At 33.9% G+C, this 16203-nt stretch overlaps 2 protein-coding genes across 2 annotated transcripts in view; one reads left to right on the top strand and one right to left on the bottom strand.

Annotated features, from left to right (window-relative positions):
* Window positions 1-16203, bottom strand: part of LOC104882714 (uncharacterized) — a 92562-nt gene that overhangs the window by 16799 nt on the left and 59560 nt on the right. The gene's annotated exons all lie outside the window — the stretch shown is intronic.
* Window positions 1347-8258, top strand: LOC100251044 (disease resistance protein RUN1). Its single transcript, XM_019216360.2, has 6 exons — window positions 1347-1849; window positions 2216-2429; window positions 2510-2784; window positions 4542-5646; window positions 5797-6108; window positions 6202-8258. The coding sequence occupies exons 1-6, from the start codon at window positions 1347-1349 to the stop codon at window positions 8179-8181; spliced, it is 4389 nt and encodes a 1462-aa protein (XP_019071905.1). The 3' UTR covers window positions 8182-8258.

The raw sequence follows: 16203 nt of genomic DNA, 5'->3' as shown, positions 1-16203 counted from the left end.
TACTATAAATAAGATTTTCCAAGGTTTTCATGCTTGCTCATGAAGCAAAAGGTACAATACATTCTTATAAAATATAAAAAAGACAGATGAGTGATTGCCCTGTCATTGATCACCTAAAATGATATTAAATTATCATAAGGAAACCAGTCAATATATGAGTCTTTCCTTTCAAGAATATACGAGTCTTTAAATATTAGGAGAAAACACTTGAATGCTTCTTAGGTCGATGGCACGAAATTTCGTCCTCCATTCCAACCTACCAAGAGTAAATCTATAATAATGTAAATTAAATTAATCTCCATTGAAATGAATTTACAATTTTTATAAGATTTAAAATAAAAATTTGTTTTTACAAACAATTAAAATTGTCAAAATGAGTTTTTGTTTTATTTTTTCTTTAAAAAATAATTTATAGAATGCTCTTATTTAAAAAAAAAAAATGCCCGAAAAAGTATTTTTTTAAAACAAGTTTGAGAAAATAAAATCCAAGAGAACTGAATTTGTTTAAAAATTGGTTTTAAATCATAATTTGCAAATAAATTATAAGAAAACTAGATCATAGGTGGATAATGTATTTTGAAGAGAATAAAATTCAATTTTCATGAGATGGCAAGAAGTTTTTGGTGAGGTTTTGAGTTTTTTGTTTTTTTTTAAATAAGTATCTAACTTAAACACTTATTGTAGGGCTAATTTTACTCGATCGAATCCTTGATATTTGATGTAAATACAATTAATCACCACATCTGATCAATAGTAGTTTCAAATTTTGTTCGTTAGCACTTTTACAAATTTATTTCATTTATTTTTTGAGGAGAATTTAGGTAAAAATATTTTAGATAATTGTGTTTAACTATAATCCTTATTTCTAAATGTAAAATTTTATAAGGGAAATACATGGTGCTAAAGTAACTAAATTTTAAATTAAGAATTAATTAATCTATTTACGCTCAATATCAAGAAATTAACCCTTTATTTCATTTAAAATAAAAAATAAAAAAAACCCACACAGTAAATGAATTCCGTTGGATTTCATCGTCTTTCTTTCTTCCTCGGAGAAGATGGATACATGGGCATGAGAACCTGTATGCTAAAGCCAGTTTGGTCAGATTCATGTGTCATGGGCATCTAAAATAAAATAATAATTAAAAATATTAAAATCAGTTTTTATATTTGATACATGGAGAATCATTTGTAAACAATCGAAAAGACTCGAGATCCAGGAGAGAACTTCTCAAGAATTTCAGCACACGGCGTCCCCACCTTCCAAGGGAGAGTTCATCGGTGTCCTTCCACCTACCAGTGTTTACCTGCAATTTAAGCTGAGTGAGGCCTCGTAGCAAAAGTGGATGGCTTTTGCAAACCCTCAAAGTCAAAGAGCGTCTTCTTCTTCATCTTCTATTTCTACTGGTGGATGGAATTACGATGTTTTCTTGAGCTTTATGGGTGAAGATACCCGCCATAATTTTACAGATCATCTCTACAGAGCTTTGAATCGGAAAGGGATTCGTACCTTTAGAGATGCTGAAGAGCTACGAAAAGGAGAAGAGATTGCACCAGAACTTTTAAAAGCTATTGAAAAGTCAAGGATTTGTCTCATAATTCTCTCGAAAAACTATGCCCGTTCTAGGTGGTGCCTGGAAGAACTGGTAAAGATCATGGAGCGGCGACAGTCTATGGGACAATTAGTTTTTCCGATTTTCTACCACGTGGACCCATCCGATGTGCGAAGACAGACTGGGAGTTATGAACAAGCATTTGAAAGGCATGAAAGAAACCCAGACCAGATACAGAGGTGGAGGGGAGCGTTGACGGTGGTGGCCAATATTAATGGATGGTATTTACAGGATGGGTAAATATCAATTTTTTATTTTTTTTTTATTTCCAAGTATTCGTTATTTTTTTACACCTGATGATGAATGGAAATCCTTTTTAAAGTTGTAATCAACATCTTATATCTCCTCCTGATTGGGAAAATTAATTAAGAGACTCTTCCAAATTCAGGATCTCCATATCCTACGTGCAAAAAGTGTTATAAACTGAATGTAAATACATCTTTTGTTATTTAAAATAGAAAAATCATACATTTTCTGAACCATTTCTCCGAATTGGTTCTCTGGAAGCGAGCAATGATGACAGGGCAATACTCTTTCAAGACGATAAGTTTCGTGTTTGTATCTGTTGACTCACCAAAGGTCTCATGCTTTACAACTGGCAGGTCTGAGGCACTTGTTATCGAGGAGATTACTTCCACTATTTGCAGGAGTTTAAACCGGGAGCTGTTACATGTTGAAAAGAACCTCGTGGGCATGGATTGTCCTAGGGCGTCCTCTTCTTCTTCTTGTACTTCTATTGGTCCATGGGATTATGAAGTTTTCTTGAGCTTTAAGGGTAAAGATACCAGCCACAACTTCACGGATAATCTCTATATCGTAAAGGGATTCATACCTTTAGAATCGATGATCTACGGGGAGAAGATATTGCACCAGGTCTTTTGTACGCTATTGAGAAGTCAAGGTTGGTTCTTGTAATTCTCTCGCACAACTATGCTCGTTCCAACTGGTGTTTGGAAGAACTGGTGAGGATAATGGAGTGCAGGGAAGAAATGGGAAAGATAGTTTTTCCAGTTTTCTATCATGTGGATCCTTCCCATGTGCGAAATCAGAAGGGCAGCTATGGAGAAGCATTCGCTTATCATGAAAGAAATGGGTTTGGCCACCAGACACAGAGGTGGAGGGCAGCTTTGAGGGAAGTGGGCAGTCTTTCTGGATGGCATGTACATGATTGGTAAGTACAGCATAATGCATATTTTTTTATACATACAATCTTCTGCGAGTCTCTCTATAAAACAGAAATCTATTAGAGGGTCTAATAGGCGTATGCCTCTTATCCTAAAAAATCAAAATCTTATGTCTCCTCTTGATCAGTTACAACATGTGGCAGTTAGTTCTTCCCAATTAAGAGACCATTTAATTTACAAATTTAGGACCTTTTACATCCTATCAGTAAAGCAATCTACAGTTATTACATGATTATATCAAGTATTGAAAACTAAAATAGTAAGTGATCCCACTGATCCAGTCCATTAATTTTCACCAAATAAAATAGAAAAAAAAAATCATAGATTTTCTAAACCATTTCTCCAAATTGGTTCTCCAAGAAAAATGATGGTGGGGCATGTGAATATGTGAAATGTAAGGGACAAATATGATGATTTTCTCATCAGAGAACCAATTTGGAGTTCTTTTATTTTATTTTATTTTATTTTTGTATGATACAACATTACCTTTCAAAATATAAGTTGAATATAAAGGTCTTTTAAGAATTTAAGTCATGCAGATGGGGGGACTCAAGAGGAAAGACAAAAGTTTCTTCCTGAAACTTTGAAATTTGGTACTTTTTAAATGTCATCTAACCTTTTGCCTTATTCAAAATAAAGTCTTTCAAACTCTATCTCTATGCTTGAAACGCCAGAAAGAACTCTTTGTTTAATTTGTTTGCACAAAAAAATGCTCTAGATTTTTTGGGTGGGCTTTCCCTTCCCTTTTTCATTTTGTTAAGGGGAAATGGACATTTTAGTAAGATGTTTTATTTTGAACTGTATGTGTGATTAAGTGAGACACACTGCTTTTACTGTTTTGGTAATCAATATTGATAATTGTTATAAGAAGGATTGCATTGTTATGAATGGTAATAAGTTTTACCTTTCTTTGATTAAACTTATTCAATTCAAAATCGAAAACAACATTATGTATGCTTTTCCTTTTATGAAAGTTTGATTGATTTCTTATTGTTTTCCATTCTTTTATAGGTTTAATCTGTTGGTATATGCAAACAACTATGCTTCATTTTTTAGGTTATGTTTAGTTCTCGAAAAGTACTAAAAAAAAAAAAGTTAAGCAAAATGATTTTCTCATATTTCGTTATCCTATAGCAAATACCAAAGAAAATCAAATGCAATTAAAATTACATAGAAACTTATATATTTTTAAATGATTTAATCTTTATATCGATGAGTTAAAATAAATGAAATCACTTTGAAGTAGCAAATAAAAATAATTTATTGATTTTATATCTATTGTTTTTATTTTTCTTTACTCTTTTGTTCCTTCTACTTTTCTTTCTATTTTCTTTATCTTGCATTTTTCCCTCGAATTTTCTAAAAACCAAATATAGCTTTAGTATTTTTTTTATATACAAACAAATGTCATCTTAGAATAGATCTAATGAAAAAGAACCTTATGAAAGTAAGTGTATAAAGTTTCAAATAAAGGTTGAACATCAGCTAAGGAGGGAGTAATCTTCTAGTATGTATGGAGGTGGGAAAGATGAATAAAAGACAACATTAATTAGAACACCCTTTTTTTATGGTGTTCTAATGGTGCTTGAAAGATCTAATCAATTCATCTTTATCCCCTTTAACACATTGTACTTGCCCATAATTCAAGTGTTTATATGAAACCAAACATAGTAAAGTTTACTTCATGTTTTCTATTGTTTGTTACTCTATTGCCTCACCCATTTATGTGCCTTACTGGTGGCAGGTCTGAGGCAGATTATATTGAGGATATTACTCATGTTATTTTGATGAGATTTAGTCAAAAAATCTTACATGTTGATAAGAAGCTCATCGGGATGGATTATCGTTTAGACCAATTGGAAGAAAATTTTCCTCAGATTATAGACCTATTATCAAATGATGTTCGCATGGTTGGGATTTATGGATTCGGAGGAATTGGTAAGACAACCATTGCCAAAGTCTTATATAACCAAATTTCCGCTCAATTCATGATTGCTAGCTTTATTGCTAATGTCAGAGAGGACTCCAAAAGTCGAGGTCTACTTCATTTACAAAAGCAACTCCTTCAAGATATTTTTCCAAGAAGGAAGAACTTTATAAGCAACGTTGATGAAGGGATCCATATGATAAAAGATAGATTATGCTTTAAAAAGGTCCTCCTTGTGCTTGATGATGTTGATGATTTGAATCAACTGGAAGCCTTAGCTGGTGATCATAATTGGTTTGGTTTAGGAAGTAGAATTATTGTAACAACCAGAGATAAGCATTTGTTGGAGGTGCATGAAATGGATGCATTATATGAGGCTAAGAAATTAGATCACAAGGAAGCTGTTGAACTCTTTAGTTGGAATGCGTTTAAACAGAACCATCCCAAAGAAGATTATGAAATAGTTACAAACTCTGTGGTACATTATGTTAATGGTCTTCCGTTAGGTCTTAAAGTTTTGGGTTCTTTCCTATATGGCAAGACAATACAACAATGGAAAAGTGAATTGCATAAACTAGAACGGGAACCTAACCGAGAAATTCAATGTGTGCTTATGAGAAGTTATGATGAATTAGATCGCACACAAAAGCAAATATTCCTAGATGTTGCTTGCTTCTTTAATGGAGAGGATAAAGATTTTGTTACAAGAATCCTAGATGCTTGCAACTTCTTTGCAGAGAGTGGACTACGAGTCCTTGGTGATAAGTGCCTCATAAGTATTATAGACAACAACATATGGATGCATGATTTGTTACGACATATGGGACGTGGCATTGTTGGACAAAAATTTCCTGAAGACCCTGGAAAATGGAGCAGATTGTGTTATCCTGAGGTTGTAAGTCGTGTGTTGACAAGAAAAATGGTAAGAACAAAATGCAAATGAACCTACTTTCAAACTTGAATGATATTTAGAATACAAAAGCTTCAATAATATCATTTTTGCTGAAGTTATAAATCTTAATTTACTTTTATGTATTTTGCTCTTCACTTGTTATCTACTCTTGTTTGTTAGGGAACAAAGGCAATTAAAGGGATACTCTTCAACTTGTCTATACCAAAGCCGATACACATTACTACTGAATCCTTGGAGATGATGAAGAATCTTAGGTTGCTCAAAATCTATTTGGATCATGAATCTTTTTCTACAAGGGAGGATAATAAAGTAAAGTTGTCCAAAGACTTTGAATTTCCTTCTTTAGAGCTAAGATATCTCTATTGGCAAGGATATCCTTTGGAATCTTTGCCATCAAGTTTTTTTGTGGAGGACCTTGTAGAACTTGATATGCGTTATAGCAGCTTAACACAACTTTGGGAAAATGACATGGTATGATTATTTTTTCATGTTTCTTCTTTAGTTAATCTCCAAAGTCCATGAAAGCTTATACATTGAAGAAATAATTTTTTTTTTCTATTACAGCTTCTTGAAAAGTTAAATACTATCAGACTGAGTTGCTCTCAACACCTCATTGAAATTCCAGACATCTCAATTTGTGCACCCAATCTAGAGAAACTAATTCTTGATGGTTGTTCAAGTTTGCTTATACTTCACCCGTCTATTGGAAAGTTGAGCAAGCTTATTTTATTGAATTTGAAAAACTGCAAAAAGCTTAGCAGTTTTCCTAGCATCATCGACATGAAAGCGCTTGAAATTCTTAATTTCTCTGGCTGCTCAGGGCTTAAGAAGTTTCCAGATATTCGAGGTAACATGGACCATTTATTGGAGCTTCATTTGGCTTCAACTGCTATCGAGGAACTTCCCTCCTCAATTGGGCATATCACTAGACTTGTTTTATTGGATCTGAAAAGGTGCAAAAATCTTAAGAGTCTTCCCACGAGTATTTGTAGGTTGAAATCCCTTGAATATCTGTTTCTTTCTGGCTGTTCAAAACTAGAGAATTTTCCAGAAGTAATGGTGGATATGGAAAACTTGAAAGAGCTTCTTTTAGATGGAACATCTATAGAAGGGCTACCCTCATCAATTGACCGTCTAAAAGGCCTCGTTTTATTGAATATGAGGAAATGCCAAAACCTTGTGAGTCTTCCAAAAGGCATGTGTAAATTGACATCTCTTGAAACACTCATTGTCTCTGGTTGTTCACAATTGAACAATTTGCCGAGGAACCTCGGGAGCCTGCAACGTCTAGCACAGCTCCATGCAGATGGAACTGCTATAACTCAACCACCTGAGTCAATTGTTCTCTTGAGAAACCTCCAAGTATTGATCTATCCTGGATGTAAAATATTAGCACCTACCTCTTTGGGGTCACTCTTTTCATTCTGGTTAATGCATAGAAACAGTTCAAATGGGGTCGGTTTGCGCTTGCCTTCTAGTTTTTTTAGTTTCAGGTCCTTCACAAATTTAGATCTAAGTGACCTCAAACTAATAGAAGGAGCAATCCCCAATGATATTTGCTCCTTAATCTCATTGAAGAAATTAGATCTAAGCAGAAATAATTTTCTAAGTATACCTGCTGGCATCAGTCAACTTACAAATCTAAAAGACCTCAGATTGGGGCATTGCCAGAGTCTCATAATAATTCCAGAGCTTCCACCAAGTATCCGAGACGTAGATGCACACAATTGCACTGCCCTTTTTCCAACCTCATCCAGTGTATGCACATTGCAGGGGTTACAGTTCCTATTCTATAATTGTTCCAAACCAGTTGAGGACCAATCCAGTGATCAAAAGAGAAATGCATTACAAAGATTTCCACATAATGACGCGTCTTCCTCTGCTTCTGTTTCCTCTGTAACTACCTCACCTGTTGTGAGGCAGAAATTGCTTGAAAATATTGCATTTAGTATTGTTTTTCCTGGCAGTGGAATTCCCGAGTGGATCTGGCATCAGAATGTGGGATCGTTTATAAAAATAGAGCTGCCTACAGATTGGTACAATGATGACTTCTTAGGATTTGTTCTCTGCTCTATTCTTGAACATCTCCCTGAGAGAATTATATGTCGATTGAATTCTGATGTTTTTTATTATGGAGACTTCAAAGACATTGGTCATGATTTCCATTGGAAAGGAGACATTCTTGGGTCAGAACACGTCTGGTTGGGTTATCAACCATGTTCCCAGTTGAGGTTGTTTCAATTCAATGACCCCAATGACTGGAATTACATTGAGATTTCTTTTGAAGCAGCCCACAGATTCAACTCAAGTGCATCCAATGTGGTGAAGAAGTGTGGGGTATGTCTTATATATGCAGAAGATCTTGAAGGAATCCATCTACAAAATAGAAAACAACTTAAGAGTAGGGGATGTAATGTAGTCGAGAGAAGCAGTGACAGAGATGGACTCCACGGAAGTGGAATGGACTCTAGTTCTAGTGGTAGCAGTCAGGGGGCCTCTAACAGTCCCACGCTCAAGCTCAAGCGCAAACGCCCTCAAGAATGACTACCATCATCCAGGCGCTTTCTTCCAATAAAAACCTCTCTGTTGATTTGGTCATGCATGCTTGAAATCAATGATGATTCTTGGCGAACTCCTCGAATCATGTCTGTATATTATATCTCTGTCAACCTCTGGTTAGTCTTCATCTTTTCTCTTATTAATTTATTTTGATTGAAGCAACTGAAATTCTTGAAGGAGTCTTTCTTCTTTTCTTCAATATTTTTGGCAAACATTTTTATTTGAATCTAACCTTTGATTATGCTGGAATATGTTGTTAAACCTATGTAAGTTTCTAACAGTTTTGAGTTCTATCTAGCACTGGGTGGCGCATATGAGTTGTTTGAGTAAGAAAATGAAGCAAAGTTGGTGTTGGGTGATGAATGCAAGTTGTCGGCTATTATTTATGAACCTAGTTAGTTCCTGCGGAGCGATTCCTTTCTAAATTAATGCAGCGGTGCCACCAGCTTGGAATTTTTGCATTCTTATGAATTATTGTATATAATTGTCAGCTGTTCTTTATGCACCCAGTTAGTTTCACTGCTGTGACTAAGGTGCTGGAATGGTTTACTCGATTCCTTGTTTATAGAATTTGGTGAAATGTTATCTGGTTGTATTATCTTAACATCAGTAAGATGTTCAGCTTTAAGAGTGAAGATACAGAGATTTTAAAAATGGCAATGTTTCTAGAACCACTAATTTTTCCAGCTGCAAAACCATGTGGCTGGATGAGTTGTTTGTACAATGTTTATGAAGCTTTGTACTTCTTTTGGCTTCTAGAGCATTGGAATTTATTAAACTTGTGTCTACTTATTTAATTTGAGGAATTAATTCTACTTTATTGGTTGTAGCCATGCACATTTTACTCTTAATTGATTTGTAGAGGTTTGAATTTTGTCCTTCTTTGGTCTTTATTTTTCTTTGTCATTGTTGACTGTTTTGATAACTAAATGCTACATAACATTCCAATTCTCCAAGTTTGATTACTTTTTTGTAGGTTTGTTTGCTTGTTTTCCTTGGCACTTCCTTTTCTTTTCTTAGTACTTTTCAGGAACCGAACATAACTTTAGTGATTAGCATATACATATAACCAAGTTACTTTTAGTTGATTTTTTCCTTTGGTCAACATTTTCTTGCCATAGTGGAAGCATTCAGCATTGTTCTATTTGAATTCTTTGTAGTGCATTTCATATTTCTCTTCTCAAACTCTATTTGTCAACTTCTTCCTTACTACCTCTCTGGTTTGTTTTCTTTTCTTTCGTCTCAGAGCATTTTGCTATCTTCATTTGTTTTTGTTTTTCTGACTTCCTCTTCAATTGTGGATGAACTTTGGCTGATATACTTAGTTGAACATCTTGATTAGCTAATATTAGTGTTTCCAACTCCAATAAAGATGGTTAAGTGGGCAAACCATGAATTTTCGTGTTGGATTTTTAATCATGTATTCTCTACTCCTTAATTTTAGCTTTAGGATTTAATTATCAAATTTTATGAGCTAGAAATTTTACTTTGAGCATAAACATTATCATTTCACCTTTAAAATTTCCACTTTTTCAATGCATCAACATTTTCCTTGGGTAATGTCGTGTCCTTGTTATTACCAAAAACTTTCCAAAAATTCCTTCTATCAAGGTAAAGAAGCACTTCAATCAATCAATAAGAGATTCAACTAAACCAATTAATCCAATTCAAACTTAAAGTTAAAAATCGTTTTGAAGGCATCATAATCAATTCCCATAGCTTTTGAAGGTAGAGGAACTAGTGTCCATGTATCATTCTTCTTCGAGGCATCATAATCAATTCCCATAGCTTTTTACCAATGAAGATCCTTGATAGATTGTTGAAAAGTAAACAACTCAATGGAAGCATAGCTTGATAAGTCTTAGGTCCAAAAACACCATCCTGGGCACAAGTGAGCATAGGATGACTATTAATAGTTGGAGGTAATGGATGCATCCTAAAGTCCAATACCACATGTTGAATAAGGGACCAAAAAAGGGAAACAAAAGAAGAATGATGAGTAGAATGTAAAGTATTAGAGGAAGCATGAGAAGGAGAAAAAACACATAGGAATAAAAGCAAGTGGAAAAGTAAGAGAAGCAAATGAGTCAATAGAAACATTAGGGAGAGTGCTCATAGCCACAAGAAAACAAGATTCATCAAAGACAAAATGATGAGTGATGTAAACTCTATCAAAGGTCCAATCAAGACAAAGATACACATTGTGAGGAATGAGATAATCAAGAAAAAGATATTTAGTAGACCAATATTGTAGTTTTTGTTTATTGAAAGGACGAATAAAGGTAGCAAAGACACCCAAAGGATTTAAAGGAAGAGTAATCAAGAATTGATCTAATAAGAACCTCATAAGGAGATTAAAAGTTCAACATATAAGAAACCATTTTGCTTATAAGAAAAATAACAACGCAAAATGCATACACCCAAAATTTGAATGGCATAGATTCTTGAGCGAACAAGGTTAACCTACAACATAATGATTCTTACGTACTATCCAACCCTTTTGTTGTGGAATTTTGGGACAAGACGATCAATGTTTAATGCCATGATTGGTAAAGAATGAGAAGGCTTGAACTCACCCTTACCATCAGATTCATTTTTATCTTAATATTAAATTGGTTTTCTATAAGATTTTTGAAGTGAACAAATATAGACAAAGCTTGACCCTTTGTATGCAAAATAAACAATTAAGAAAATAGAGAGTGGGGGCACCTTCTTTACAATCTCAATAGAAGAGCGACCTAAACAAGAATGCCAAATATCAAAAGTCTTAGATAGCATTATTAACTACCACAACAAGATGATTAAAAGACTCTTGAGAGTGACAATTTGAATGAGAATTGGTTGATTCAGAGAGTTCGAATTTGTACATGCCATTTTCAAGCTTACCTTAGAGTGGTTCCTCCTTCATATTAAAATGTCTTTTAAAAGATGAGAACAAATATAAGATTTTTTAAAATTTGAATTAACTAAAAATATAACTCCAACATCATATTTAAGAAAAAACATAGATCTCTTTACTTTTTTATACCCTCCTCACATTTTTAGTATTCTCCTCAATTTTTCCATGTTATTTTCATTTTCTTTGTACCTTCTCATATTTTTTGTATGCTTCTCGCGTTTTTGGTATATTTATCACATTTCTAATATATTTCTCATATTTTTCTTACTCTTCTCATATTCTTTCGTACCTCTTTCACATTTTGTATACCAACCTTACATTTTTCGTATATTCCTCGTATTTTTCATACCTCCTCACACTATTTTTTTTTTTTTTTGGATATTCTTCATATTCTTCTTACACTTCTTACATGCTTCATACTCTCTTCACATTTCCCCAACTATTTTTACATTCTTTGTACTTTCATCACAATTTTTTGTACCCTCATCAAATTTTACATTTTTTTATTTATTTATAAATTTATTTTAATAGTATGATAATTTACAATTTAAAAAATATTATCAATGTTTAACTCAACCCTCTGTACATAAAAATTGAACTATAAATTAAAAACTAACAATATAATTGCAATCAAAGAAATTAATGATACTATTTTAAATTAATAGTATATTCTATTGTGGACCCGCATTTTTCACGTGCATCCCCACTCGATCGGCGATACTCGCTTTTTATTTGTGAAAAATTAATCTTTGGAAAAAGTTGGAGCCGCCACTTATTTTATTTTTATTTTAAAGGGAAAATAAAACAAGAAAGAAAAACCTTAAAATGTGACTCCATAATTTTTGGAAAAAGCATGTCTTTGAAAAACCCGAGTCTAAGTCCGGGGATCAGGTTACCTATTAGGAAGGTACCTTTAAAAGGTAGCACCCCTCTAAGCCCTCTAAAGGTCTCTACTGACAAAGTTAAGGGAAGTGTGACAATTAATCAGTTAATTATAGATACCTAAATAGGCTAGGTGATTTTAAAGAGTGGCATGCCAAACACAATCAAATTGCAATAAAGGAGAGTTAGGGTGCGTACCTGAACCGCTCTTCAAGCGCTATCATAAAACATAAAAGTTAGTGTAGAAATGTAACACACAATATTTGTTTTATTCAAGCAAATCAGGCATATATCAAGACATCCAAGAATCACGTCAAATATGGATATGGTCATCAATGGCATACAAGTCCATAGAATTCTTGAAAAAAGGATGAAAATGAGCGTACCTGGATAGCAAGCTAGAGCGCCTTTATGGGAAACAAGGTTAGCCCAATAAAAAATTCAAGCATATCTCCAAGAAGAATCAAAATCAATTGAATACCAAAAAATCGTCTTTAAAATCAATATTAGTGAAGATATTAGGAATGTAGGACCCCCCACCAAGGTCCAAGTTGATTTTGCATGAGCCGATTCTATGAATTCCATTGTTTGGAATCATGAAGTTTGTTCATGCTTGTTGAAAATCAAGAAAATTAGTTGAAAATCAAATAAAATAGTGAAGACGCATGCTGGAAGGAAAATGGCAGCAAAAGGGTGTTGAAATTTAGATTTCAATGCCTAGAGAAGGTCTAAAGATGATTCTCTAAAATCAGGTTTATTTGGATGAAAACGATTTTTGAAAACACAATTCAAGACATGTAAAATCACGAGGAAAGCAAGAGGGGTGTGAAAGGAAGAGAGTAGTGTGCACCAGACCGGTCATGGCGAATGGGGTTTGGGGGTTTGGATGTGACTGCGTTGCTGGTGGTTGTGTGAAGAGATCTCCGTATACTGCTGGCATGACTGGAAACGAACTGTCCATATTCATTTCAGAGTCAAAGCTCATAGGGTTTGATACATGATTTCATCAGCAATGTCGTCTGGATTCAACTTTAGTTTCTCGAGATCACAATTTGAATCATCAACTAGAGCTTGTAGTGTGGCAGTAGGTCTTAATTCCAGATCAGATTTCCTGCGTTGCTGCTCAGCTCCATAAGTTGGAGGTTCATTCTCAGATTTGTCAATATACTCAACTTCAGCTATTGAGTTGTTTTTATGCATGGCAATCATAAAAGGTCCTAAAAACAATGCTACTCTGCTCTTTCCACTTTTAGTTTCACTGTTGGGTGAAGAAGCTGACTATTCCTTGGCAATTTGTTGGCATGTCTTAAAGCTCCTTATTCATGGAATTCCACCGTTTGAAGACGAAGTTGTCAATTCCCAAGCTAAATCGATAAAACAGCTTTGTATCATGACATCCCATCCTTTCCATTTCATTACAATTCCTACCCAGAGAGAGTCCTCCTTCTGTATCTAATGAAAAAGGATATGGCATTTGAAGTGTTTTTTACTTATTGCACAAGATTTTGGTCTTCTCACTTCCGATTTTCTCTGTTTTGAAGCCTTGCTTGCTGACCTTTACTACCAGGTGGGTTCTATTTAGCTATTGGGTTCCAAATTGGAACCTGCCATTGCTGTCTGGAAAACAAATTCTGAGGAAAGTATAATGAAAGAGGTAGACCAGATGCCAATCGTATGAAGCTGGTGATGCTAATTCAGCTACAGATATTAGAGGGAGGAGATTGGTAGTGACGGGGCTCCATATGGCTGACCAACATATCCAACAATTGGAATCTGGGAACTGGTCTGATCGCTGTTGTTTTGGAATTCTGGTTGTCATTTCCATGGGCTGAATGCAGAGACTTGTCTGAAAAATTCGAATGAAATCCGACACCGTAGGCAACTATAATAGCAAACGAAAACAAACATGAGGAGAACATTTGGCAAGAGGTCTTGATGGGATTCCAAATCTTGAAGACGAAACCATTCTCTCAGTATGAACCTTGGCGAAGACCCCTACTTCCATTTCATGTCCGAATTTGTCCTTTCCTTTCAGCTGCTTACTTCCACGTGTATGGATCGTATTTGAATTAGTTTCCTTCACCACTAGAAGTTTTTGGTGCAGATTAATGCCAACTGTATGAACACCACAACAAAATGAATCTTCATGACTTTGGAATTTGATTTTTGTTCAAATTCACCAATCTCAGCAGAAGTTTTACTGTATTCTTCAAAAATCAGATCAGCCTTAACAGTCAGTTTTCCTTGCTCAAGTAATCAAGCAAATTGCCCCACATAAATAGAAGATGCCACAAGTTCAGCAGTAACATTCTTGTTAACACAGCTTTCTTCAGCAGCTGGTGAAGTTTGAGGATGTCTTAAATCCACATCGTATGGAATTGGTGCAGAAGGTGGTCTACAAGTGTCAGAAGGCGATGTTCCCAGATCTGTATCAACTAAGAGTCCTGTAGAGAGCGTGGAGGCTGCTCCTGTAACACCCGGGCTTTTTCTTTTAAGGGTAATTTAGGAAATTGTTATTACTAATTAAATTAATTAATTAATTAATTTAATAAAGTGGAAGAGGGGTAAAAGTGTAATTTTACGAATAAATACCCTAGGTATAAATTAGAAATTTTATTCTTTCCCTTCTTTTCTGAATAGAGTTCCTGTTCGCAGAATTCCAGAGAACGTAAGGTTGGAGTCAGATTTCAGGGTTGAAGAACAGATCTCTATAGGTAAGATTCTAACCTCTAGTTTAATATTTTAGATTCATTGATCTATTTCAAATACATTAGATATATTTTTTGGAAAACCCCAAATCTAGATTAGGGTTAGATTATTTTTTTTTAATTCGTTTTAATATCAAATAGTGAAAATTTAATATTTTGATTTTAGTATTGGAATTTGGGAGATCTTAAGTTTTATTAAAAAAAAAAAAAAAATTTCCTTGGAATATTTCGATTTTAGGTTAGGGTTATTAAAAAAAAAAAAAAAAAAAAAAAAAAGAAGAAGAAGGCGTGAGCACTGAAGGAAGGAAGGAAAAATAATAATAATAATAATGGGGGCGTACGCGTACTGGGCTACTGGAAGCATAAAAAATAAAAAAATAAAAAAACTCCAGGTGGGGCGTGGCAGTGCTATGGAGGCTTTTGTATGTATATATATATAGATATAATGAACCATTAGGCAACAAAAAAAAAAAAAAAAACAAACAAACAAAAACTTGCTTTTTGGTGTGTACCCGAGATGAGGAATGGTTGGGTGGCTTTTGAATTGATTAATTAAAATAACAATATTTAGTTTTAGATTTATAATTAAGATAATAGTAATAATAGATTTAGCAAAATATATATATATATATATATATATAGAGTTTTATAATAAAATAAAATTGTAATTTAATTAAATTAGTAGTGTGTTATTAGAAATAAATTGGGAATTTATTAGTTTTATTTAAATAAGGAATAGATTAGTTAAATTATAAATAAATAGTAATAATTGTTTCTCTTATGTTATATTAGGTGAAGAGTAGATTATATTTTTTTCAAAATTATTCTTCTCCCAAGCTTTCAAGGACTTCTTTTGAGGTAAGGGAAGTTAATGCAATATTTATAAAATTAAATTATTTTATATGTTATTTTGAATTGTGGAAAAGAAAAATGATATTTTGTTACCATGCATGGATCAAATTGTTTTGCACTAAATAATATGTTTGAATATTTTGTTTTACTTATGACACAAAATGTGGAGATATTATGTTGTGTAAGTTTGAATACTTGAACAAAAACATCACTCTGGTCTATTTGGCCCTTACCAACGGGATATAATAGTTGACTATTCGGCCCTGTCAACGGGATATAATAGTTGACCTTTACATTTCATGGTGGGAATGTAATTGATTTGGACCCCAGCCTCTAGGGGTTTGGTTAGAGGTTACTAGTACTAGTAGTGTTTGGTTCTGTCCACCAGGAACAATCTGAGGCTAGCCACCCATTTGAAAAGTCCCACCTAACTGGGCATTTGATATTTGATAACCAGAGTAATGAAAAATTGAATGGATTTGATTGAGTCTGATGTGAAAGTGTTTGAATTTGATATGAAATTGGTTGGTTGAATTTTGAATATATTGGTATTTTTGGAACTCTGATATTTGATGAAAAAAAAAAAATGATATCTCCTATTGGAAATGAAAATATTTGATCCATGAATTGCATTAATATTCCTTATTGGGCTGTGAGCTCATTCCC

This window comes from Vitis vinifera, chromosome 18 (assembly GCF_030704535.1).
Source record: "Vitis vinifera cultivar Pinot Noir 40024 chromosome 18, ASM3070453v1".
Lineage (NCBI taxonomy): Eukaryota > Viridiplantae > Streptophyta > Magnoliopsida > Vitales > Vitaceae > Vitis > Vitis vinifera.
Note: the sequence above shows the minus strand (reverse complement) of the source record. Positions and strands in the feature narration are given on the sequence as shown.